The 24,825-nt window shown below is 37.5% G+C and overlaps 1 protein-coding gene across 1 annotated transcript in view; it reads left to right on the top strand.

Moving 5' to 3' along the window:
* Nucleotides 1-6,835: 6,835 nt before the first annotated feature.
* ATP10D (ATPase phospholipid transporting 10D (putative)) overlaps nucleotides 6,836-24,825 on the top strand; it is a 122,062-nt gene continuing 104,072 nt past the window's right edge. The window contains 1 exon segment of the mRNA XM_047797955.1: nucleotides 6,836-7,088. Within this exon segment, the coding sequence (XP_047653911.1) occupies nucleotides 7,067-7,088 (22 nt within the window). The 5' untranslated portion in view covers nucleotides 6,836-7,066.

The raw sequence follows: 24,825 nt of genomic DNA on the forward strand, positions 1-24,825 counted from the left end.
ATCCAACATATTAAATATTTTACATCCATCCAATGAGGACAGGACTTTTTGTCTTGCTTACCCCTGTCTTCTTGTACCTGGAATAGTGCCTGCCACAAATCGAGTGCTCCGTTAATACTCATTAAATGAATAAGAGACTGAATAAGCAGAGACGTGGGGTTGAAACTGAAAATGTCATTCACTTTGCTCTTTTTCTAGTGATTGTGAAATTGACTTGTAACCCAAGTGTCTCCAATTCTGCCTGCCTTCTAAGGCCACTGTATCCCTCAAAACTCAAATAAAACAGCTACAACTCCCTCTTGTTTACAAGAACTGCTGGAGAAAGGGGAGTTGATCACTTCTTGGCCTGTGTTTGTGCTCCTCTAGAATTGCAATCCCAGGTGATCACATTGCCTCCCCTTTGCCATTTTTTCTTTGGCCACCCCTCCCCCTCAGGCATAGACAGTCCTCTTCAGTCCTCAAATTCTATTAAAGGAGGCCAGGGAGCATAACAGACTTTTTTTTTTTTTTGAAGTTTTGAGGATAATACAAAGATTTTCATCACTTTTCATGTGTTGGCATTCATGGAAAAATAATAATATTGGTACATCTTAATGGGGTAAACTAATTTGATCTGTAAGGGGCTTGGTATGAAATTTCACTGTATTTTTTGAAAAAAAAATTATGACAGAATCATAATAAATTTTAAAATTCCAAGTATTGAGGAAGTTGTTAAAAACTTGGACTATATAAAATTTCCTTACGAAACATTTAACATTTTTTATTGAGTATCTCCGCCCCACTTTGATGCACATTTTTTCTCTCATATGGTTTTTTTTTAGTTGGGATATAATCCATGCACTGTAAAATTCACCAGTTAAAACATCTCTTTTATGTGTTTTTAGTGGACTTGTACAGCCACCACCAACTCTCTATTTCAGAACAGTTTTCTCACCCCAGTTAGAACCCTTGTGGCCATTAGCAGTCACTGTTTATTCTTTCTTCCCAGCCTCTGGCAACCACTACTCTACTTTCTGTCTCTGTGGATTAACCTATTCTGGGCATCTCATAGAAATAGAATCACACATTATGTGGCCTGTTGTGTCTGGTGTCTCTCTAGGAGCATTTTATTTTATTTTCGTTTTTTTAAGGCTGTGCCAGCAGCACATGGAGGTTCCCAGGCTAGGGGTTGAATCGGAGCTGTAGCTGCCAGCCTACACCACAGCCATGGCAACACTGGATCCTTAACCCATTGAGTGAGGCCAGGGATCAAACCTGGGTCCTCAGGGATGCTAGTTGGGTTTGTTACCTGCTGAGCCATGATAGAAACTCCTCTATGAGCATTTTGATACACGGTTTTATGTTTGAAAGGGCTACATATAATTTTGGATAAATGTAAGGATTGCTTCAAAGTCTTGGTAATTACCATCAGTGAGAAACTATTTTCATAACCATATCAGAATTTGCAAGAGTTGCAATTTTATTTAAAGACTCTAACAGCCCTTCCTTTATTTAGTTTAACCATGTGAAATTGCTATTTTGGATACCAACACTGGTTGAGAATTTCCCATCATGGCTCAGCGGTAAGGAACCTGACTAGTATCCATTAGGATGAGAGTTCGATCCCTGGCCTCACTCAGCGGGTTAAGGATCCGGTGTTGCCATGAGCTGTTGTGTAGGTTGCAGACGAGGCACAGATCCCATGTTGCTGTGGCTGTGGCGTAGGCTGGCCGCTGTGGCTCTGATTTGACCCCTAGCCCAGGAACTTCCATATGTTGCGGGTATGGCCCTAAAAAGACTAAATAAGTAAATAATAACTGGTTGAATATTGGCAGTTGCATATGGATCAACCTCCAATTTCACCAAGGAATGTAGTATCAAAATTCTTCCTGATCTGATTTCACATCCAATTCAGTTTTTCATGTCAAGCTCTAATGTGCAGAGCATGTTTTAGGGAACAACAACAGTCCCTCACAGCTGGAAATGGAAAGAGGTATCCAAGATATATGAAAAGAGAGAACTGGGGCCAGGGTGAAGCTGTGCTTGCTTAGCCTCCTCACTAGCCCCACCAAACAGTCCCTCAGACTGGTCACCACGTCTTTGGGAACTTGGAACACAGCCTCTTTCATCTGCTCTGTGGATACCTGTTCCATGATGAGCTCTAGACTCTTCAGGTCCTTTGCAGCTACCCAGGGGCCCAGAGATTGTTATCTTGCAGTATGACTATAGCCTGTTATCTAGGGAGCTCTGACTTGTAAGGAATATAGCACCACAGCAAAGGCAACCACTTAAAAGTGGATATTAGACATCAATTTATTAAAGTCCCTCAGCCATAGCTGCTCAGGGAATTTGTCATTGGCCTTCTTCCCCGTCTGGCCCAGAGCTTGTATGCCCCTCCTTAGAGACTGGATACTATCTTTTCTCTCTGTTATCATCCATCCTTTCACCTTTCCAAAGCCCCCAAACTCCTGCCTTCTCTGGCCAGTAGAGGAAACAGCATAATATCTAGAAAAATATATACTTCCTCTCAACTACATCTAAATTCAGACAAAAGCTCTGGAGGTTTCGTCTAAGTAGAGGAGTGATGAACTATCTTTCTGAAACGACAGGGCCATCAATCCATGTGAGGAATTCTGCCACTGTCCTATTAACCATTTTTCATCACATTACAAACTGGATCCAGAAGGAATTAATGGACATATCTAGAACTCAGGGACAAGCTTGAATCTCTGCCATCACGGAGATTCCCTTTCTGACATTCTGTGTTATTGCATTCCAAGGGTTTTTGTAAGATTAAAAGCCAATCTGTTCTCATATGGAAGAAAGTGATTCAGTGGATATAAACGGAAGGAAATGTAATTCCTCTTTTTAAGAAATGCACACGTATACAGTTAAGGCCTGTTTACAACCAGCAGTAATGATGTATATATTCTTCTTTCTTTAAAAATATATAGAATTTCTACTCTCAATAAGGCAGTAATGGTCATAGCAATGCTTTACCCCTGACCCCAAATCATTGAATATGCACCTTCCTAATTAATTGAAAGCTATGCTGAAAAGTCTACAATAGAATGTGGATTCTCAGGTCTTTCAGCTCCTAGCTGTGCAGTCATGGGCAAGCTGCTTTATCTCTCGTGTCTCAGATTTCTTATCTCTAAATAAACACTGAACTCCTGGAGCTGATAGGATTAAGTGAGGAATAGTTGTCAACTACTTAGAATAGTACCTAACGTAGAAATGTCTTATGAGTGCTCATTAAGCATCAAGGAAAGAAAAAAAGGAAAAAAATACAGTGATGATATTACTAGAATTAGGGCTCATCTACAATGCATAAGCCCTTACTGCTGGAGGCATTGAACTCTTTTTTTTGTCCGTAAGTTAGAATTCCACTCCTGGGACGGATTCTCATCTATGCCTGATTCACACTTGTTAATAAGTAATACAGAGAAAAAGAAGTGTTTAATATGCATCATGAAAAATCAGCTTATGTGTTACCTTAGGAAACACTGTTATATGGAAAATATTTGAAGGCAAACAAAAAATGAAAAACACATTATTTTATGTGTTCCTTTAAAATAGTGGCCTGAAAGAATGAGTTTTTTTTCCCCCCCCCCCCGCATCTAATTGGATAAGAAGTATCATTGGTTCTAGGAAGAATCACGACTACTGTTCTACAAATCATGTTTTCTGAGTTTACTGCTGCTGCCATGCTAATCTTGGAGTATGTTTAAAAAAAAAAAAAAAAGAGGGAAAAGCAGAAGTCAGTGAATTGATAACTATCATTTATTGAACCTTTATTTGTTTTACATAGTGACAAGCACTTCAGTTATGTGAATTGATATCAACTTATTAGCAGTGAGTTAGATAATATTGGATTCATTTTGCCTATGGTACTTAGAGACAGTACCCAAGAATATACATCTAAAAATTTGCAGAACTAAGATTTAAAGCCAGGTCAAACCCAGGCACTTCACTGTTATGCTATGTTTCCTACTGGCAATTGCGAAGTTATTGATGTTGAGATACTAATTACAAATAACTACTAATTACAAATTTTCTAGTTGAAAAAGATGAAATTTCCTGGCATCTATACTATACACTTTGAATGTTAAGGTTTTTTCTAAAATGTCCTGAGAAGGTAGGCACATAACAATTGAAAATAACTTTGAAATTACAACGAAGTAAATATACTTTAATTTTGGCAATGGTATATGGATTAATACTTTCATTTTGGTAGCCAATGTATTAACTCAAAGATTTCATGGATTTTTTGTTTGTTTGTTTGTTTTCTTTTTTTTTTCTTTCTTTTTTTTAGAGCCACACCTACAGCATATGGAGGTTCCCGGGCTAGGGGTTGAATCAGAGCTGTTGCTGCCCACCTATGCCAGAGCCACAGCAACACCAGATCCGAGCTGCATCTGCAACCTACACCACAGCTTGCAGCAACGCCAGATCCTTAACCCACTGAGCGAGGCCAGGGAGCGAACCCACAACCTCATGGTTCCTAGTTGGATTCATTTCCGCTGTGCCATGACGGGAACTCTGGATTTTGTGTTTTTTTAATGGCAATAACTCTTATGAGAAATGTTACATATTAGAAGAATGTAAAAACAAACTGGAGCTCTCTTTAATAGTGATTATTTGCAATGATATTCATAAGTATTAATTTTTCTTCCAAATTTATTGATACAGTTGACATACAGCACAGTAAGGTGCACAACATAATGATGTGACTTCCACATAGATAAAATGATTATGACACCATCATCTAACATAGATATAAAATAAAAGAAAAAGATATTTTCCTTGTGATGAGAACTGGTAGGCTTAGCTCTTAACAAATTTCATATGTGTAACATCTAGCAGTGTTACTTATTTAAATCATGTTCATCACATCCCGAGTACTTAGTTGTCTTATAACTGAAGAAGGTTGTATCTTCTGACCACCTTCATCACCAAAGCTATTACATTATTACTGACATTATTTCCCACGCTGTACAATTCATTGCTATGACTCATACATTTTTTAACTAGAGGTTTGTACCTCTTAATTCCCTTCACCTATTTCACTCAAAAGTGTTCATTTTAAGAACTTGACTAAGTTATATTTAAATCATAATCTGGACACAGGCTCCTTTCATTCAGCCAGATGATACAGAAAGCTAGTAAAGTTCCCTAACTCTTCTATCCTTTCCCACTCAGCAATTTTGATGTGTATCTTATCATATTTCCATTAAAATATATAAATACATAGAGAATATACATTATATATGTAGGATACATTGCATTATGAAATGTTTCACACCATTTTGCTACTACATTTTTTTTTCTTTTAACCATAATGTAGATTTTCCTCTAAGTCAATAATTTAAATCTTAGCCTGCAATTGCCAACCTTTGCTACAGATGAGAATCACTTGGGGAGCTTAAAAAAAAGAGAGAGAGATTGCCAGAGCTTCACCCTCAGGATTCCGGTTTAATTGGCTTGGGTGGGGCCTTGGCATCAAGCTCCTCAGTTGAGTCTGATGTGCAGCTTGTTAGAACTACTGAGTTAAGTAATCCAAATAGGCTGCAAATCTCAGCTCCCTGCCTGAATTGTCCTGGGATGCATTCTCCCAAGAAGGCTTCCCACTGAAATGATTTCAGCAGAGGTGCTGATATGAGAAATTGTGGGAGCCCATCTTACATTTTAAGTCTCCTTAAGAAGGTTGCTTAATCAGATGGGAAAATTCTGTCATCTTGTATACCATGTTAGGGACAGTCCTGACAGCAAAAAGGGCTACCAGGGCCAGCGATTTCAGAGACAACATAAAGGATAGTCTCTTCTCCTGGGCTGGGTTTATTCCCCAAATTGACTAAACTCTATAGAGATTTGCCCTTGCCTGCAGAAGGAGTTTTCCAGAATTGGCCATCACAGGAAGCCACACCCAGAACTTGTTTCTCCCGGTTTGGGAGAGGCACCTACTCAGTGGGTGCAGGAACTTGTTTGGCCTCTCCAGCCTGGCCCAGGAGAGTCTGCAAGTTTCCTAGCTCCATAGGTCTGTCCCGGTGGGCTCTTCAATGTTAGAGAAGCATTCATACGATCGTTTAGTTTTCTTCACTCTTGCTACATATTTAAGAAACACTTGAGAAAATGGAAGCTAGATGGACAAACAGAGCCTTGGAGAGTTTTGCCCCTTCTCCATCTTTGTGTCAATGGGATAATGCAGTTGACACCCAGTGATTCGTACTATTTGATAGCTTACTATTATTGCTGCTGTTGGTTCTGTGTTCTCTGAAACCTTTCTCGTTCTTAAAGCACTTAGAAGTTTTGAGAGACCAGATGGATTGCTGGAATTTACTTAAAATATATATATTTTTAAAGCTGTGAATTTTAAGCTAACAGACCATGGCAGGTGAATGGAGAAAGCCACATTATACTGGCTCAAAACAGGGAGTAGAAGGACAAGGAGTGAGAAAAAGACCAAGTCAGACTTTGTGGTCTTTTTCTCCATTTCTTTTCTAGTTATACATTAAATGTTTACAGATTTAATCCCTTTATCCTCCAAAAACTAATTGCCAAGCGTTTCAAGTCGAGGGAAATGAGTGAACTGTTAAACAGAATTTCGGCAAAATAAGAATAAATCAAACCCCAACCTCAGGCAATCTGTGCTGTAACATGAAAGCCAAGAGGAGGAACTACAAAGTCTTCGGTCTACTGAGGTATCTGCACTAGGCAGACGGGAAGCTGGGTCCACCCGCTGGAGCTGGGAAGCCCCCGGGCGGCCAGGCCCCGCCCCTCCCTGACGTCACGGGAGGTGGAGCGGCGAACGATTGGCCAATCCTGGAAGCTTCAGCTGTTCTGCATCTCCGCGGAGAGGGAAGAGGAGGAAGAGTGGGGGGAAAGGAGGGAGGAGGAGGTTGCCAGCTCTGCCTGAGCTGGTCTCCGGCTCCTGCGGCTGAGTTTGGGAGCTGTCTGAGAAGTGATGTTTGTTTGTTTGTTTTCTTTAAAGGCAGATGGCTAGCGTAGAAACAGAAACTGCCTCGTCTCTTCGGATTTGTGCAAGGTTCTTCTTTTGCGTCGTGGGACTGGTGATCATCGTGCTGTGATGTGTGTCCAGAGAGGAATTGGTGAGGGTGAACCAGCGAACCTCTTTGACGGTTTCCCTGCTTTCCGTTTCATTACCCGCCCTCTTTTCCTCTTAACTCTGTTTCTTCACTCTCTGTGTTTCTCTTTTCTCTCCCTCTCCCAGTAATTGTGTTCAGGTTGGACGAAGTGCCTCAAAACGGGAGTTTAGGGTTTTTGTTTAACTTTTTAAAAAGAGAGGGAGAGAAACTTACACCGTTTTCAGTCATTTGATTTCAGGATAGGGATTATTTTATCTATTCTGAATGTTGGGTTTTGTGACAAGATAAATTATGCACACACACCCTTTGTCATCTTACTGTAAAATCGAGCAGATTAAAGCAACTTTGGCTCGTCTCAAAGGTAGTGAAGAAAATGGGGGTTGAAACTATAACCCGGCAAATAAACCACGGGTTGATTCCTAAGGAAGAAAGAGGTGTTTGTGTTGGAGCGTGCTCAGAAGTAGTTTTTACAGGAATGCTACAAAAAAGCATGCGTTTTTTCCCCTGCTAACGCTAACTTTGCAGAACTTAATTGTTATTTAGGTCACCTTCATCTTACATTATAAAACATGTAGTTATACTTTGTATTGGCAACAGAGAGGCATCTGTTTAGTTAGTGAAACCTTCCATTCCGGAGAGTCGAGCTTCCTGTACCTTCGGAAACGGTATATTTTAACTCCTAATTATAAGGACAGGTTAATTCGAGTATTTAGAATGTTATCTAAATAAGACCAAAGTTTCTTCTTTTTTTCACTTTCGTTCTTAACAAGGAGAAAAACAATTCCATAGTCTGAGAGCAAACCTCTGACTAATCAACCTTGAAAGACAACTAATCAGCCAGAAGACTAGGGGGCTCCTTATCCACCAAATGTTACTGTCTTAGAAAAGATAATTATTTTTACATTAGATTAGGTCACATTTCTGTGAAGAGCATCATCATACAAAGATATTTTTTGACTTATTTAGAGCCAGTCTGTAACACATGGTCACTGTAACAGGGTAAACGTGTTCAGTGCCCAGGTGAGCCCTCACTCCAGTCTATCCCAACAGGTAATGTCTGCTCCTTCTATTACAAATGCGTATTACTTTACATTGAGATCTCTTTTTTTCAGTCAAAAGGAGGTCATTCTATGTATGTTGAAAAACAATTCTCGGAGTTCCCGTCGTGGCGCAGTGGTTAACGAATCCGACTAGGAACCATGAGGTTGCGGGTTCGGTCCCTGCCCTTGCTCAGTGGGTTAAGGATCCGGCGTTGCCGTGAGCTGTGGTGTAGGTTGCAGACGCGGCTCGGATCCCGCGTTGCTGTGGCTCTGGCGTAGGCCGGTGGCTACAGCTCCGATTCAACCCCTAGCCTGGGAACCTCTATATGCAGCGGGAGCGGCCCAAGAAATAGCAACAACAACAACAACAAAAAAGACAAAAAAAAAAAAAAAAACTCTCCAACATTCAGAAAGTTTTAGACAGTTTTAAAGAGTAACACTGTAATTGCTGATTTAACATTTGTTAAACTGTATGAACAAGATGGAGAATCTAAGCATTCTGAAACAGGATAATCAGGACTGTTTGACTTTGCATTGCAAAAACAATACTGGTACAATGCAGTTGCTTAGTGACTAAATAGAATTTGAAGAGGATATCATTTATTTGGATGTTGGTAAATGAAGGAAATGCTTAACATTTAATTTGCAGTGGAACGGAGATGACTCATCTGTTCAACCAGTGTACTTCTTAGAATTTAAAAAATAAGAAATTAAAAAATGTCCACATAGTCAGGCCTTCATTATGGGTCTTCCTGTCTGTTCTAGATCAAAGTAGTCTTTTTAATGAAGGAAAAAAATAAATAAATAAATGACGGAAAATCAGAGAAGATGCTACAAACAAGATCACATGGGAATTCTCAAAACCCAATGCATTAGTGAAGGTAAATTTAATAGCTTGTTAGTGCTTGAAAAAAGGTGAATCTAATTGTCACAATTTTGTGTGTGATGGATGCCATCACCTCTTCTGACCAATAAAGCAGGCTAGCAGCTTTCCTTATCACCCAAAAAAAGTTTGTTGTGTGTTCTCTTAAAACTTCATTCCCTCCCTGTGGAACCAGAGGGAGTTCCCAGTGGTAACGAACCCAACTAGTATCCATGAGGATGCAGGTTTAATCTCCAGCCCTGCTCAGACGGTTAAGGATCTGGCATTGCCTTGAGCTTTGGTGTAGGTCACAGTCACAGCTCAGATCTGGCATTGCTATGGCTGTGGTGTAGACTGGAGGCTGAAGCTCCAATTAGACTAGCCTGGGAGCTTCCATATGCTGCAGGTGTGGCCATAAATTTAAAAATAAAATGGAACCAGAGAGATAGAAAAGTCTCACCTGTGCCTTCTGATGTCCCATTAAGGTCTGATTTACCGAAAACTGATAAATTGGAATTTTCTTAAATGTTAGGAAGTTATATCAGTCTTGGAACATTTTTGCTCATGGTTTCAGAACAAGAAATGTAGAAATGCACCAGGTCAGGTTGGTCTCAAAAAATGAACTGAATTGAGTTTTGTTTATATGCCTAGACTGGTTTTGTCAGCTTGGGGAGTTTTCAAAGCAGGTTTTCATTTGTTTTTACTTTAACAGAACCTCACCAAACTCTGCCCTTTTCACATGTGCTGCCCATAAATACAACCTATCCAAAACCCTAAATGGACTCATCTGTAGTTTGCTGTAGTTTGTGTATCCTGAATTGAAATTCCTCTGCTATTCCCAAATAAATCGTCTCTTTGAGCTTGCCTCAGTTTACCTCTTTAAGTCAACACTACTGTCTTAGATGGGTTTATTTCATTTCAGAAATCATCTGAAACAATGCTTTGGTTTTTTTTTATTATATGGCTGCACTGGTAGCATATGGAAGTTCCCCAGGCCAGGGATTGAATCCAAGCCACAGCTGTGACCTATGCCACAGCTGCAGCAATGCTTGAACCTTTAATCGGCTATGCAAGAGAAGGATCCAACTGATCCTTCTCTGTGACCTCAGCCACTGTGGTCAATTCTTAACTGACAATGTCCTACTTTTGGGGAAAAAAATCCAGTCTATCCACACAAACTATTTGTGGAGAATAAAGCAAATGTTAATAGTACTTATGTTTGGGTGGTGGGATTAAAGATTTCTCTTTTTCTCATGGTATTAATCTGTAGTTTCTACAGTTTCTACCCTGAATATATTTTAGTTAGCAGAGAAAGAAGTCACTATCCCAATAAAGCAATTTGCCCTAGATGAAGAGCCCATAGACAGTGTTATCTTCAGCTCCTTTGACAAAGCCTCCACCATCTCATTGTGTGTAATTCCTTGTCAGGTGTCATTGTTTCTGAATTATACTTGCTGGTGAGAACGTTTGGATTGTAAGGGAAATCGCAAGATAATTCTAGTGGCATTCACTCTTCTGCCCTCGGCGGTTTTCTGAAATAACAGGCAGTGTTGGACTGATTTGAGTTGTATTCCTTTTCATTTCCTGTTGATTACATTTGTAAGGATCTCGTGCTGATAAGCCTTAATTAAATACTCAATTTATTTTGCTAAAATCTTATTCCATTTAAGGACATTCTGAATGAAGATGAGTACAACTACATTTCTGTTAGTCAAATAGACTTAAAAATCTCAACTCTTTATGTGGATAGCTAAGATTTTTTTGTATCTTGGTTATAAGGAAGGTGAAAATCAGCTTTAAATTATCCAAAAATGTGAAGTCTTTCTCATCATTTTATAGTACTCATAATTACTTAGCATTATCATTCCCCTTACAGACCGTAATATAATATAGAAGGTTCTAGTAAAAATGTAATTATCCTTTCTTCTTTGCTAAAGTTTTTCATAGACTGGTGTTTTCAGATGTCCTTATGACAAAGGTTCTCTTTACTGATTTGCGATGTCCTTCAGCCAGCAAATTAACATTTCTACCTTGCCAGGTTAGAAAAATTTCTGAATCATTTTAAAAAAAATTTTTATTGAAGGAATTCCCATTGGGGCTCAGCGGTTAACGAACCCGACTAGCATCCATGAGGACTCAGGTTCAATCACTGGTCTCGCTCAGTGGGTTAAGGATCCAGCGTTGCCGTGGGCTCTGGTGTAGGTCGCAGACCCAGTTCAAATCCCAAGTTGTTTTGGTGTTGGCCAGCAGCTACAAATCCAATTGGACCCCTAGCTTGGGAACCTCCATATGCCACGGGTGTGGCCCTAAAAATCAACAAAACAAATTTTATTGTAGTTGACATACAATATCATATTTAGTTTAGGTGTATAACATAGTGATTTGATATTTTTATACACTATGCACCACACAAAGTTATTACAGTATTACTATATCACCTTACTGTATATTATATCTTTGTGACTTATAACTGGTAGTTTGTATCTCTTAATCGTTTTCACCTGTTTCATCCCCTTTCCTCTGGCAACCACTAGTTCTCTGCATCTGTGAGTTGTTTCTACATGGTTATATTTGTTCATTGGTTTATTAGATTCCACCTATAAGTGAAAGCAGATAGTATTTTTCTTTTTCTGTGTTATTTTACTAAGTATAACACCCTCCAGGCCCATTTATGTTGTCAGAGATATCAAAATTTCATTATCTTTTTTTATGATTAAGTAATATTCCATTACACATATATACATCTTTCTTATCCATTCCTCTGTTGAACATTTGGGTTGTTTTCATATCTTGGCTGTTGTAAATAATGCTTCAGTGAATACTGGGGTGCATATATCTTTTGAAATTAGTTTTTTTTTTTTTTTAATGTGGAGGGGCTAAATACCCGAAGTGGAATTGCTGAATCATATGGTAATTTTTAATTTTTGAGAAAACTCATATTGTTTTCCATAGTGGCAGTGCCAATTTATATTCCAACCAACAGTCACAAGTGTTCATTTTTCCCCACATCCTAAGCAGCACTTTTTATTTCTTGTTTTTTTTGTTGATAATTGTTCTTACAGGTGAGAGATAATATCATATTGTGGTTTTGACTTCCATTTCTCTGATTCGTGATGTTGAGCATCTCTTCATGTGCTGTTGGCTATCTGTATGTCTTTGGAAAATACCTGTTCAGATTCTCTGCCCATTTTTAATCAGATTGGCTTTTTTTTTATATTGAGTTTTGTAAGTTCTTTATATATTTTGGATATTATCCCCTTATCAGACATAGCATTTATAAGTATCTTCTCCCACTCAGTAGGCTTCATTTCTCTCGATGCAATAGCTTTATCATTTGATGTGGTCCCACCTATTTATTTTTGCTTTTTTGTTGCCCTTGGTTGAGACAGAGCCAAAAAAATCTATATATCACTAAGCCTGATGTCAAAGAGCTGTATGCCTATGTTTTTTTGCTTGTTTGTTTTTTTTGTGTCTGGCCTTACATTCAAGTCTTTCATTCATTTTTCAAATATATGTACATTATTTTTTTGAGAAAATGGTCTAGTTTCATTCTTTGGCATGTAGCTGTCCAGTTTTCCTAACACCACTTATTGAAGAGGCTATGTTTTCCTCATTGTGTATTTATGCCTCATTTGTCGTATACTAATTGGCCACGTGTGTGGGTTAGGGGCTCTCTATTCTCTTCCATTGATGTGTGTCTGTTTTTGTGGCAGTATCATACTATTTTAATTACTATATCTTGGATTATAGTTTGATATCAGGAATCAGATCTCTAGCTCTACTTTTTTCAAAATTGCTTTGGCTAGTCAGGGTCTTCAGTGGCTTCTTACAAATTTTAGGATTATTTGTTTTAGTTCTGTGGAAAGTGCCATGGATGGATAGATAGACATCGTATTGAATATGTAGATCTCTTTGGGTAGTATAGATATTTTATCAATATTAATTCTTCTGATCCATGAGCACAGTATATCTTTCTATTCATTTGTGTCAAGTTCAATTTCTTTTATCAACGTCTTAACATTTTTTAGAGTACAGCTCTTGAAATTCCTTGGTTAAATTTATTCCTAGGTAATTTTTTCTTTTCAATGGTGATTGTAAATAGGATTGATAGTTCATTATTACTGTATAGCAATGTGGTAGATTTCTGTTTATTAACTTTGTATCCAGTATATTAACTTTACTGAATTCATTTACTTTTTTTTTTTTTTGGTGGGGGGGGCCCTTAGAATTTTTTATATGTAGTATCATGCCATCTGCAATTAGTGACAAGAGTTACTTCTCTCTCAAAATTTTGATACCTTTTATTTTTTTCTTGACTGACTGCTGAGCCTAGGACTTTTAGTTCTATGATAAATAAAAGTGGGAGAGTTGGCATACTTGTTCCTGATTGTAGAGGAAAAGCTTGCAGCTTTCCAATGTTAATTATAATGTTGGTTGTGGGCTTTTCATAAATAGTCTTATGTTGAGGTATGGTCCCTCTATACTCACTTTTTAAAAAATTTATTTTATTTTTTTTTAATTTTGTCTTTTTGCCTTTTCTAGGGCCGCTCCCGTGGCATATGGAGGTTCTCAGGCTAGGGGTCTAATTGGAGCTGTAGCCGCCAGCCTATGCCAGAGCCACAGCAACATGGGATCCAAGCTGCGTCTGCGACCTACACCACAGCTCACAGCAATGCCGGATCCTTAACCCACTGAGCAAGGCCAGGGATTGAACCTGAAACCTCATGGTTCCTAGTTGGATTCGTTAACCACTGACCCACGATGGGAAGTCTTCTCTATACTCACTTTGTTAAGAGTTTTTTATCATGAACAGATGTTGAATTTGTCAAATGCTTTTCTGCATCTGTTAAAGTAGTTATATAATTTTTAAAATGTATTTTATTGAAGTATATTTGATTTACAATGTTTTAATTTCTGCTGTACAGCAAAGTGATTCAGTTATACAGACACACACATATATATATTTTTTTAAAAAATATTCTTTTCTGTTATGGGTTTATCACAAATATTCAATAGTGTTCTTTGTGCTATACAGTAGGACCTTGTTGTTTCTCCATTCTGTATCATTCTATATATAATACTTTGCATCTGCTAATCCCAAACTCCCAGTCACGTCCATCCCTCCCCCAATCTCCCTCCCTCTTGGCAACCACAAATCTTTTCTTTATGTCTGTATGTTCCTTTTTTGTAGATAAATTCATTTGCATTATATTTTAGGTTTCACGTATAAGTGATAGGATATGGCATTTGGCTTTCTCTTTCTGACTTACTTCACTTAGTGTAATAATCTGTAGTTCCATCCATGTTGCTGCAAATTTAATCCTTTTTTATGGCTGAGTAGTATTCCATTGTACCTAACCTTCTTTATCCATTCATCTGTCAATGAATATTTAGGTTGTTTCCATGTCTTGCCTATTGTGAATAGTGCTGCTGTGAACATACAGATGCATGTATGGTTTCTAATTATAGTTTTGTATGGATATGCCCAGGAGTGGGATTGCTGGATCATATGGCAACTCAATTTTTAGTTTTTTAGGGAAGCTGCATACTGTTTTCCATAGTGACTGCACCAGTTTACATTGCCATCAATAATGTAGAAGGGTTCTCTTTTTTCCACACTTTCTCCTGCATTTATTATTTGTAGATTTTTTGATGATGGCCATTGTGACTGATATAAGGAGATACCCCATTGTAGTTTTGATTTGCATTCTCTAATAATTAGTAATGAAGGAATTCCCGTTGTGGCGCAGTGGTTAACGAATCTGACTAGGAACCATGAGGTTGCGGGTTCGCTCCCTGCCCTTGCTCAGTGGGTTAACGATCCGGCGTTGCCGTGAGCTGTGGTGTGGGTTGCAGACGCGGCTCGGATCCTGCGTTGCTGTGGCTCCGATTTGACCCCTAGCCTGGGAACCTCCATATGCCGCAGGAGCGGCCCAAAGAAATAGCAAAAAGACCAAAAAATAAATAAATAAATAATAATAATAATTAGTAATGTCAAGCATATTTTTATGTGCTTTTTGGCCATCTGTCTTCTTTGGAGAAATGTCTGTTTAGATCTTCTTACCATCTTTTAATTGAATTGTTTTTGTTTTTTTTTTGTTTTTTTTTTTTTTTTTTGAAATAAAGCAGTATGAGATGTTTGTATATTTTGGAAATTAATCCCTTGTCAGTTGCTTCATTCTCCGTTTTTTTCCCCCATTCTGTGGGTTTTTTGTTTTGCTAATGGTTTCCTTTGCTATGCAAAAGCTTTCAAGTTTAATTATGTTCCTTTTGTTTATTTTTATTTTCATTACTCTAGGAGGTGGATCAAAAAAGAGACTGCTGTGATTTATGTCAGAGTGTTCTGCCTATGTTTTTCTCTTAAGAGTTTAAAAGTATCTACCCTTACACTTAGGTCTTTAATCCATTTTGAGTTTATTTTTGTGAGACTGTTCTCATTTCATTATTTTACATGTAGTATCTCAGATTTCCCAGCAAAACTTATTGAAGAGATTGTCTTTTCTTCATTGTATATTCTTGCCTCCTTTGTTGTAGATTAATTGACCATATGCGTGTAGGTTTAAATCTTGGCTTTCTGTAGTGTTCCATTGATCTTTATGTCTGATTTTGTGCCAGTACCATGCTGTTTTGATTGCTGTAGTTTTGTAGCAGTCTGAAGTCAGGGAGCCTGATTCATCCAATTCCTTTTTCTTTCTCAGGATTGCTTTGGCTATTCAGGATCTTTTGTGTTTCCATACAAATTTATTTATTTATTTGTTCTAGATCTGTGAAAAATGCCATTGGTAACTTAGTAGGGATTGCACTGAATCTGTAGATTGCCTTAGGTCATATAGTCATTTTGACAATATTGATTCTTCCAGTCCAAGAACGTAGTATATCTTTCTGTTTGTTACATCTTCAATTTCTTTTATTGGTGTCTTATAGTTATCTGAGTACAGTTCTTTTGCCTTCTTTTTGATGTGATGGTAAATGGGACTGTTTTCTAATTTCTCTTTCTGATCTTTTGTTAGTGTATTAGGAATTCATGAAACCTCTGTGCATGTCTTTAGATTTCCATAGATTTTTGAAAAGTTCCTTTTGCAAATTACTGTGGTGACTAATCCAGAAGATAATTGCCCTATTAATGTATAAAAAAGAGTTCTACTAATTATTTGAATAATTGTTAATTATTTAAACAATATAATATATACACCATTGGGATAGAAATGAAAAGTTTAATAAAACAATTTTTAATAATTCATGGAGAAAATTATTTAGAAATTAAAAATAAATCTCTGCAAAACACCACTCAGACACAGAAAACTTATGATTACCCAAGGGGAAGGAGTCGGGGGAGGGATAAATTAGGAGTATAGGATTAACAGATTCACAACTACCATATATGAAATTGATAAACAAGGATTTGCTGTGTAGCACAGGGAATGATATTCAATATCTAATAATTACTCATAATGAAAAAAAGATATATATGTATATATGACTGAATCACTGCTATACATCTGAAACTAACACAATATTGTAAATCAACTATACTTTAATAAAAAAATTTTTTAATGTGCAAAATAATAAAGTCTCTCCAGAGTATATTTGAATTGCTCATGTCACTGGTTTTCAAAGTCAAGTACCTAGACCAGGAGCAACAACATCACTGGGACACGATAGAACTGCAGATTCATAGTCTCTGCTGGATACTGATTGAATCAAAACTGGGGAGAGTGGGGGAGGGAGGGAGGGAGAGTGGGACAGTGTGTGTGTAGCCTGTGGAATCTGTGTTTTCACAAGCTCCAGGTGATTCTGGTCTATGGTAGTTTGAGGACACAAACTTTGGGTAAATACTTCCCTCTGTGAGCAGGCCATACTCACTGGGATTTGGCAGGAAAGTGCCACCTGGTTTCCTTCCTCCCTTCCCTCCTTCCTTCCTTCCCCATTTCTCTCTCCCTCCCTCCCCCTGCTACCTCCTCCCTCCCTCTTTCTTTTTCCATTCCTCCTCTTTTCTAGTCTCTCCCCTCTCTTCCCCTCTCTTTTCCCCTCCTCATCCATCTTTCTTTCTTTCTTCCCAATGCACAGCATGCAGAAGTTCCTGGGCCAGGAATTAAACCCATGCCACAGCAGTGACAATGTTGGATCCTTAACCCACTGAGACAGCAGGGAATTCCATTTCTTTCTTCCTTTCTTCCTTTCCTTTCTTCCTTCTTTCTTATTTAATTTTTAAATTGAAGTACAGTTGATTTACAATATTTCAAGTGTATAACAGTGACTCAGTATTCTTATAGAGTATGTGGCATTTAAAGTTGCAGTTTGTCTGTTTTATACATAGTGCTTTGTGCCTCTCAATTCCCTAACCCTGTCTTGCCCCTTATCCTTTCCTCTTCTCACTGGTAACCACTACTTTGTTCTTTATATCTGTGACTCTGTTTCTGTTTTATTATTTTCATTCTTTTTAAAAAAACTTATTTGAATTCCACATTTAAGCGATAACATACAGAATTTGTCTTTCTCTGCCTGACCATGTTGTTGCAAATGGCAGAATTTCATTGTTTGTTATGGCTGAATAATGTTTCATTGTGTGTATATTTATATATAAAAAAACATATATACATGTGTGCGTGTGTGTATAGGGGGAGTGTGTCTATACATAGACAGTTTATCTACTCATCTTTTGATGGACGCTTAAGTTGCTTCCATGTTTTGGCTATTGTATATAATGCTGCTGTGAACATTGGGTACAGGTATTTTTTGAATTAGTGTTGTCATTTTCTTCAGTATATACCCAGGAATGGAATTTCTGGATCATGTAGTAGTTCTATTTTAAGTTTTTTAGGAACATCCGTTCTGTTTTCCAGAGGAACCGAATGAATTTCATCCCCACTTTCAGTGTACTAGAGTTTGCTTTTCTCCACATCATTACCAACATTTGTTATTGGTAGAGTTTTTGACCATAGCCATTCTGACAGTTCAGAGGTGAATACCACATTGTGGTTTTGTTTTCTGCTTTTTGTGAAAATGTCCACATGTTTAATGTTGGCAACTTTATTTATTTATTTGCTTTTTAGGGCTGTACCTGTGTCATATGGAAGTTCCCAGGCTAGGGGTAGGATCAGAGCTACAGCTGCTGGTCTACAGCCACGCCAGATCCTCAACCCACTGAGCGAGGCCAGGGATCGAACATAACATCCTCATGGATACTAGTCAGATTTGTTTCTGCTGTGCCACAATGAGAACTCCCCGAATTGTGGTTTTAATTTGCATTTCTCTGATGACAGTATGTTGCATATCTTTTCATGAACCTGTTGGCCATCCCCATCTTCTTCAGAAAAATGTATATTCAGGTCTTCTGACCGTTTTTTAATTGAATTTTTTTATATTGAACTCTGTGAACTGTTTATGTATTTTGAATATCAACCCCTTATTAGTCATATCAGTCAATATTTTATCACATTAAGTGTGTGGTCTTTTCATTTTGTCGATGGTTTCCTTGTTTGCAAAAGCTTTTAAGTTTAATTGGTTCCCATTTGTTTATTTTTACTTTTGTTTCATTTGCCTTAGGAGACAGATCCAAATAAATATTGCTACAATTTATGTCAGAGTGTTCTGCCTGTATTTTCTTCCAGGAATTTTATTGTTTCTGGTCTTGCATGTAGACCTTTAATCCATTTTGTTTATTTTTGTATATGGTATGAAAACATATTCTAATTTCATTTTTTTATGTGTAGCTGTCTAGTTATCCCAGCACCACTTACTGAAGAGACTGTCTTTTCTGCATTGTATCTTCTTACCTCCTTTGTCATAGGTTAATTGACCATAGGTGGGTTTATTTGGGGGCTCTCTATTCTGTTCCTTTGATCTGTATATCTGTTTTTATGCCATTGTCAGGCTGTTTTGGTTGCTGTAGCTTTGTAGTAGAGTCTGAAGTCAGGGAGCCTGATTCCTCCAGCTTTGTTCATTTTTCTCGAGATTGCTTTGGCTGGTCTACTTTAAAGGCTTCCAAGAAAGACAATTCCATTGGCTTTTCTATATACCATTTCAAATATCTTGGTATTATCCCTGAGCTGGCTTCAAAAGCCATTATTTTAAGCTTACAAAACTGTCCAAAAAGACGAGATTTGTGTTGGTTGGTTTTATGTTGTTATTTACTTCTTGGAAACAGATTCCCTTCCACATGTTTTTGTAAATATTTTCATGAGGGAAAAAAGAGGAATATTTTTTTTCCCATCCTTTGATATTTTTGGAGGATAATTAAAGGAAGCAAATACGAATCCTTATGACTCTCAGTAGAGAGTTTGTGCCTAGGAAATCGTTTTCCCCGAGTGTCTTTGCAGAGGTGGGGAATAATATTGATTCCTACCATGTGCGTTGAAATTGTTATCAATTAATTCTATATAGAGTTCCAGCATAAAAGCGTTTATTGCATCTGTACATATTCTTTTAATGTACTTTGGACTTAATCAGTTTAGATTAAGTCTCTCCTTTAGTGCTGGAAATTTTGTTTGTCAGCTTTATGCCAGGCCCATGTGACATGAACGTGGTCATTTCAGAATAACGTACACTGGTCATGTTGTGAAGATAATAGGAATCAGCAGAAAGAATCTTGAAGTAAGTTCTCAAGTAGGAATTAGGAACCTTCTGATCTATAAGTGCTTTTCTCCTTGACTGACTGTAATTTCTAATGTAAAGAGTGATGAAGGTGATATTTGAGAAGCATAACAGACAATTTGAGGCTGCTTTGATATCTAGAATTGTATATTATTTGCATAAGAATAAAATACTTTAATAATTAAACTTTCTTTTGCAGAGTATCATTTAAATTCTATTTCAAATCTAATTTTCCTTGAGAAAACACTCCCAAAACCATCTGGCTCTTTAAGTAAGCTATCTCTTAAAATTTAACCAGCTATATCTATGAGGCATTTTTAGTGACTATCTTTTGTCCAAAAGAAACCTGAATGATTTAGTTGGATTTGCAGCATTTTTAATTACATTCAAAGCTTCTTGGCAAGGATATGACACATAGATATTCCCTTAATGATGAAATTTATATACTCAATTTTGCTTTTTCTCTGATGTAATATGGAATATTATTAGAAATTCATACCATGCTGCTTATGGACTTGGATGTGAATATTCTTCAGTGTTGAGGCAGCATGCTTGTTTTGCATTTTATAAGGCTGTTCTTAAAAACTTAAAGGATTGTATCTTTTCCTTATATTTAGAAGAAATACGTTAACTTCTGTGTATGCATTTCTCTACCATAAGCATAGGCATTGTGATTAAAGTTGAATAGGTTTTGTGTGATTATAGTTTTGGGATAGTTTTTGATTGAAATAAATATCTGTCTTCTAATTATAAAGTAAGAATACATGTTCATGGTAAAAAAAAAAAAAAAAGGAACAGCTGCAAATGATACTTTAAAATCACTTACTAATGTACTACCTCAAAATAGCCAGTATTGAAGTTTTAAAAAATGTTTAATTCCAAATTTATATATATGTGTGTGTGTATTCTAGTTGAGATCATAGTTACAGACAGGTCTAAATCATGGTTTAAAACCTTATAGACTTCAAGCATTTTCTTATAAAATTTATTTGAAAATTAGTTTTAATAAATGCACTATATTTCCATTTAAATATAACACAGTTTAACAATTTATCTTTTTCTGGAAATTTGAATTAGTGCCCTTTCCAGTGCTGAATTGATGGTCTTTCTACTCAGGGTCAAAGAGAATGAACACTTTTAAGGCATATTACCTATTGGTTTCAGAAAATTAAGAGGCTAGACTCCCCAAGCACTATATGAAAACTTGCCTTCATTCAATACCCTGAAATAAAGAAACCCCTTGCTACCGTCAAGAAAAAAAAATACTAAATCTGCTTTGTTTTTCTTAGATTGGTTGTATAGTAAGTATATATAAAATATATGTATAGTTTTCTACATATTTGCACTTCATCAGCTTCTATGTATTTGTTGATTAGTCTTTGCCCAAGTATGTTCTTTTTGTAAATGTTTAAACCAGAAATGAGTAATTTCTAATAATTGCTTTTACAAAGTATCACTATTAAAAAAAAAATAGGCCATTGTGAGTAATAATGGGACTCCTTACCGTGACCTTGAACCAATAGGACAGATCCTACAAATTAGCCGTGAAAGTTTTCAGATAGATACAAATCTGAATACATCTTAGTTCTTCTAACATCTCAGGATATTGCCATGTTCAATTTTAGCGGGCATGAAATGTATCCCAATTGAGTTAAATAATTTATGATGCATTCGTAATGACATACTTTAGACATTAACAAAAAGCCTTAACAGTAGATGTATGAGTACTAAAATCATAGTGGAGAGAAGAGTTGGATTATATTATGAACTGCCACTGACTTGATGTGTAATATTGGGCAAGTCATTGTCCTGAATCTCAGTTTTCTTGTTTATAAAATAAAATATTTAGTTGGATACTTAAGTTTTTTGGTTTTTTTTTTTTAAAGCTTTAAAATTCTGGTTTTCCTATTTAAGTTGCTAAGCCTTATCATCTTTAAAATACTTTTCTCCTACCTGGCAGAAATGTTAGCATCCAGTGATTAAAAATTAGTGCACTCAAAACAGTAAGAATAGCTGCGCTTAATTATTCTATTATGTGTCATTTACCTTTCATATAGTCTCATTAACTCCTTACAGTAAACCTAAAGAGGAGGTCTTATTTTGCTGGTGGGGAAGCTGAGGGTTATACAAAGTCCCACTGGGGCTGAATGGTTAGTCAGAATTTGACTCATGCATGACAGAAAAGCTCCTCCCTCCACTCTGCTAGTTACCTGTCTTTTGAAGAAATGGCAGTGGCTGTGTAAACCAGCATTTTCACCTGTGGCATTATTGGCATTTGGGGCCAGATTAGCATTTGCTGTGGCGGGCTATCTTGAGCATGATAAGAGCATCCGTGGCATCTATCCGTTCGCACTCACACTAAAAATGTCTCTGGGCATTACCAGAGGTTCTCCTGTGTATGGTGAGGAATTACACCCAGTCAAGGATTGCTGATGTAATACAACTCAAGTCATCAACAGTCGCAGGCAAAAATAATTGTTATCTCTGGTAAAAGTCAGGGGCTTTAGGCCATTTTGGATTTCAAAGATCAGGATGGAATTGACTAAGAATCCCTGTGAAGAACCCTGCTCCATCATTCAGCAGTATTTATACGTTTTTGATTGCTTGACCTTTACCTACTTGAGATTTTTCTTACTGAAGAGTACTCATCCCCTGGATGCATAGTACACCACCATGAACCTGACTGCAAATTAGTTAATTTATTGTAAAATAATTATTGAGTACTTGCCATGTGTTGGGCATTGTCGAGTTACTGTACCTGGTTAAAGCAGTGAGCCAGGTTGTCCTAGAGAGGAAACAGATATGAAACAATTATAGCTCATTCCCTTTCTTTTCTCTTTTTTTCTTTCCTTTCCCTTCTTTTCTTCCATCCTGCCACACTTGCAATATATACAAATTCTTGGACCAGGGATCCAACCCGTGCTACAGGAGAAACCAGAGCCACATCAGTGACAATGTCAGATCCTTAACCTACTGAGCCACCAGGGAACAACACCTCATTCCCCTTTGTTTCAGATAATCTTTTTAAGCACATCTTTAGGATAACAATATAATGTGTTTATCATATTTAACACACACATGCAAATACAAACACAGCTAATCACATAGGGCTAAAGTTTGCCCTCTTTCATATGAATGAGTGAAGATAGCACACACTAGGAAATTTGTGTTCTACCAGTTTAAAAAGATACTTGGGCTCTGGTTTTCAAAACGAGTACTTATCTGGGGTCTGGCTCCATTTCAGAACTGACTTGTTGTTGTAATACTCTTAGTATTTGTGGCTTTGAAACCTGGCCATAAACATGTCAGAGTTTGTCACACAGGGCTTAATCTCTGAAGTAGTCAGTTAATGAGGGAATCTCATGAATTGCATGCCTGATCTCTCTCCTGAACTCTGTATTCTACAAGGACAAGAACCACAGATTTTTTCATTGAATTTTGGTTGCAGTGCCTGGAACAGTACCTGGCTGAGCCATGGTAGCCTTTTGGTACATGTTTATTAGGTGTGAATATGTACCAAAGGAACATACCTAAGGAAACAAGATCTTTGAACAGTGAAAATAGGTTTCACTAAATAAGTCGTCTTAAGTTTCTGTATTCTCCCTGAAGACCATTGAGATTGTTAACTCCATTTGTTTCTTCTAAGCTAGTTGAAAGTCTGAGTTCAGTCTTGATAAAAGCAGATGTTTGGGCAGCCAAGAGAGACACAAACCTATAAACTCAGACGTGAGCGTTCAAAACAAGGAGGTCTTCACCCGCTGGATGAAAGCTTGTGGATATGCCTCCGAAGACCCGGAAGGAATCCCTGTAGAGAGCTCTTGGCAGTAATGGGTGTTTTGAGCATAGGTGCTGAACTCTCATAAGAAAATTTATTTGGAGTGCTACATAAAACGTAGGGAAATTGAGAACACATTCAAAAGGGTTTCTGTCATGATGAAATTATACTGATACTTAAGGGATAAAACCTTAAGCCTTCTGGAAAAAATAGGTTCCTGGGAAGAACTTCCTTCCTGATGATTTTAGAACAGTGAAATTCAAATGCTTCAGCTATTTTTAAAAATAGATTCTGTTTTGTTTCCTTTTTTTACGTCTTTCTGTTGCAGAGTCTTGTTAGCTTTACCTGCTGTAGCTCTTAATATGAATAACTTCAGCTTTTAATAAATAATAAAAGCTATAATGAGATACCTAAGTTTTATCACTTCTAGAGTTGGTGTGTGTAGCATTGTTAAAGATGTTTGGTCATTACTACATATAAGAGGGTTATTTTATTCATTCATTATGTCCATTCCACAAATAGGTATTAGGAGTGTGCTCTGTGCCTGATATTGTGCTAAGCCTGGGTTACATCCGTAGACAAAGGAGATAGAAATTCCTACTCTCGTGAAGGGGGAAGGCAGCAAGACCTAAAATACAAGTATAGTTATGTTGTTAGTGACTTAAGAATTCTACGAAAAATAAAAAAGGAGAGTAGGGATTACTGAGACAAGGTGATATAGTGATGGAATGAAGGAGGGGAGGAGTAAAAGCTTGAAGAAGACATTGGGAGGCAGGTATGTGAAGCACTGGTGGCTATTAAGATGGGAACCTCTGGAGGATTTTAAATTACGGGATTGTCAGGTTGTAACTTCAGTGTTAACAGGACAGGTAATAGTATTGGACTATGGTGATAGTTGTGGAGGTGATGCCAGGTGGTGAGAATCCAGATGTATTTTCAAGGTAGAGCCAGGAGTTCCCTGGTGGTTCAGTGGGTTAAGTTGTGGAACTTCCACATGCTGTGTGTGCAACCAAATAAAAGTAGAGCCAGTCATATTTGTTGGCTTGTGAGAGAGAGACGGGACCCGGGATGACTCAAAACCCTTTGGGCTGAGGATCTGGAAGGATAGAGCTGAATCCACTACCAGGGCCAAGTCTTTGAGGAAAGTGGATTTTGGGGGAGCTCCATTTTGCACATTTTACCACTTGGGAAGGAGCCCGCATGAGATGAGCTGTCTCATTCGGTCAGAAGTGCACATCTGGAATTTAGGAAGAGGTCTGTGCTAGAGGGCGGTCACGTGGAGGGACCCTTTAGAACTTCTCTTCAGATAGCTTTGGTTTTCTCAGTCAGGTAGAAACTTGGTCATCAGCAGGAAGAAAGTTGAGAGGGAGTTGTGGAAAATTAGAGAGTCAGAAACAGTTGTCTTTGTGGGCAAGTGAAGAGACTAGGAATGCTGTATGAGTGAGGTCAGCATGTATGGCCAACCATGGT

Source organism: Phacochoerus africanus, chromosome 10, assembly GCF_016906955.1.
Source record: "Phacochoerus africanus isolate WHEZ1 chromosome 10, ROS_Pafr_v1, whole genome shotgun sequence".
NCBI lineage: Eukaryota > Metazoa > Chordata > Mammalia > Artiodactyla > Suidae > Phacochoerus > Phacochoerus africanus.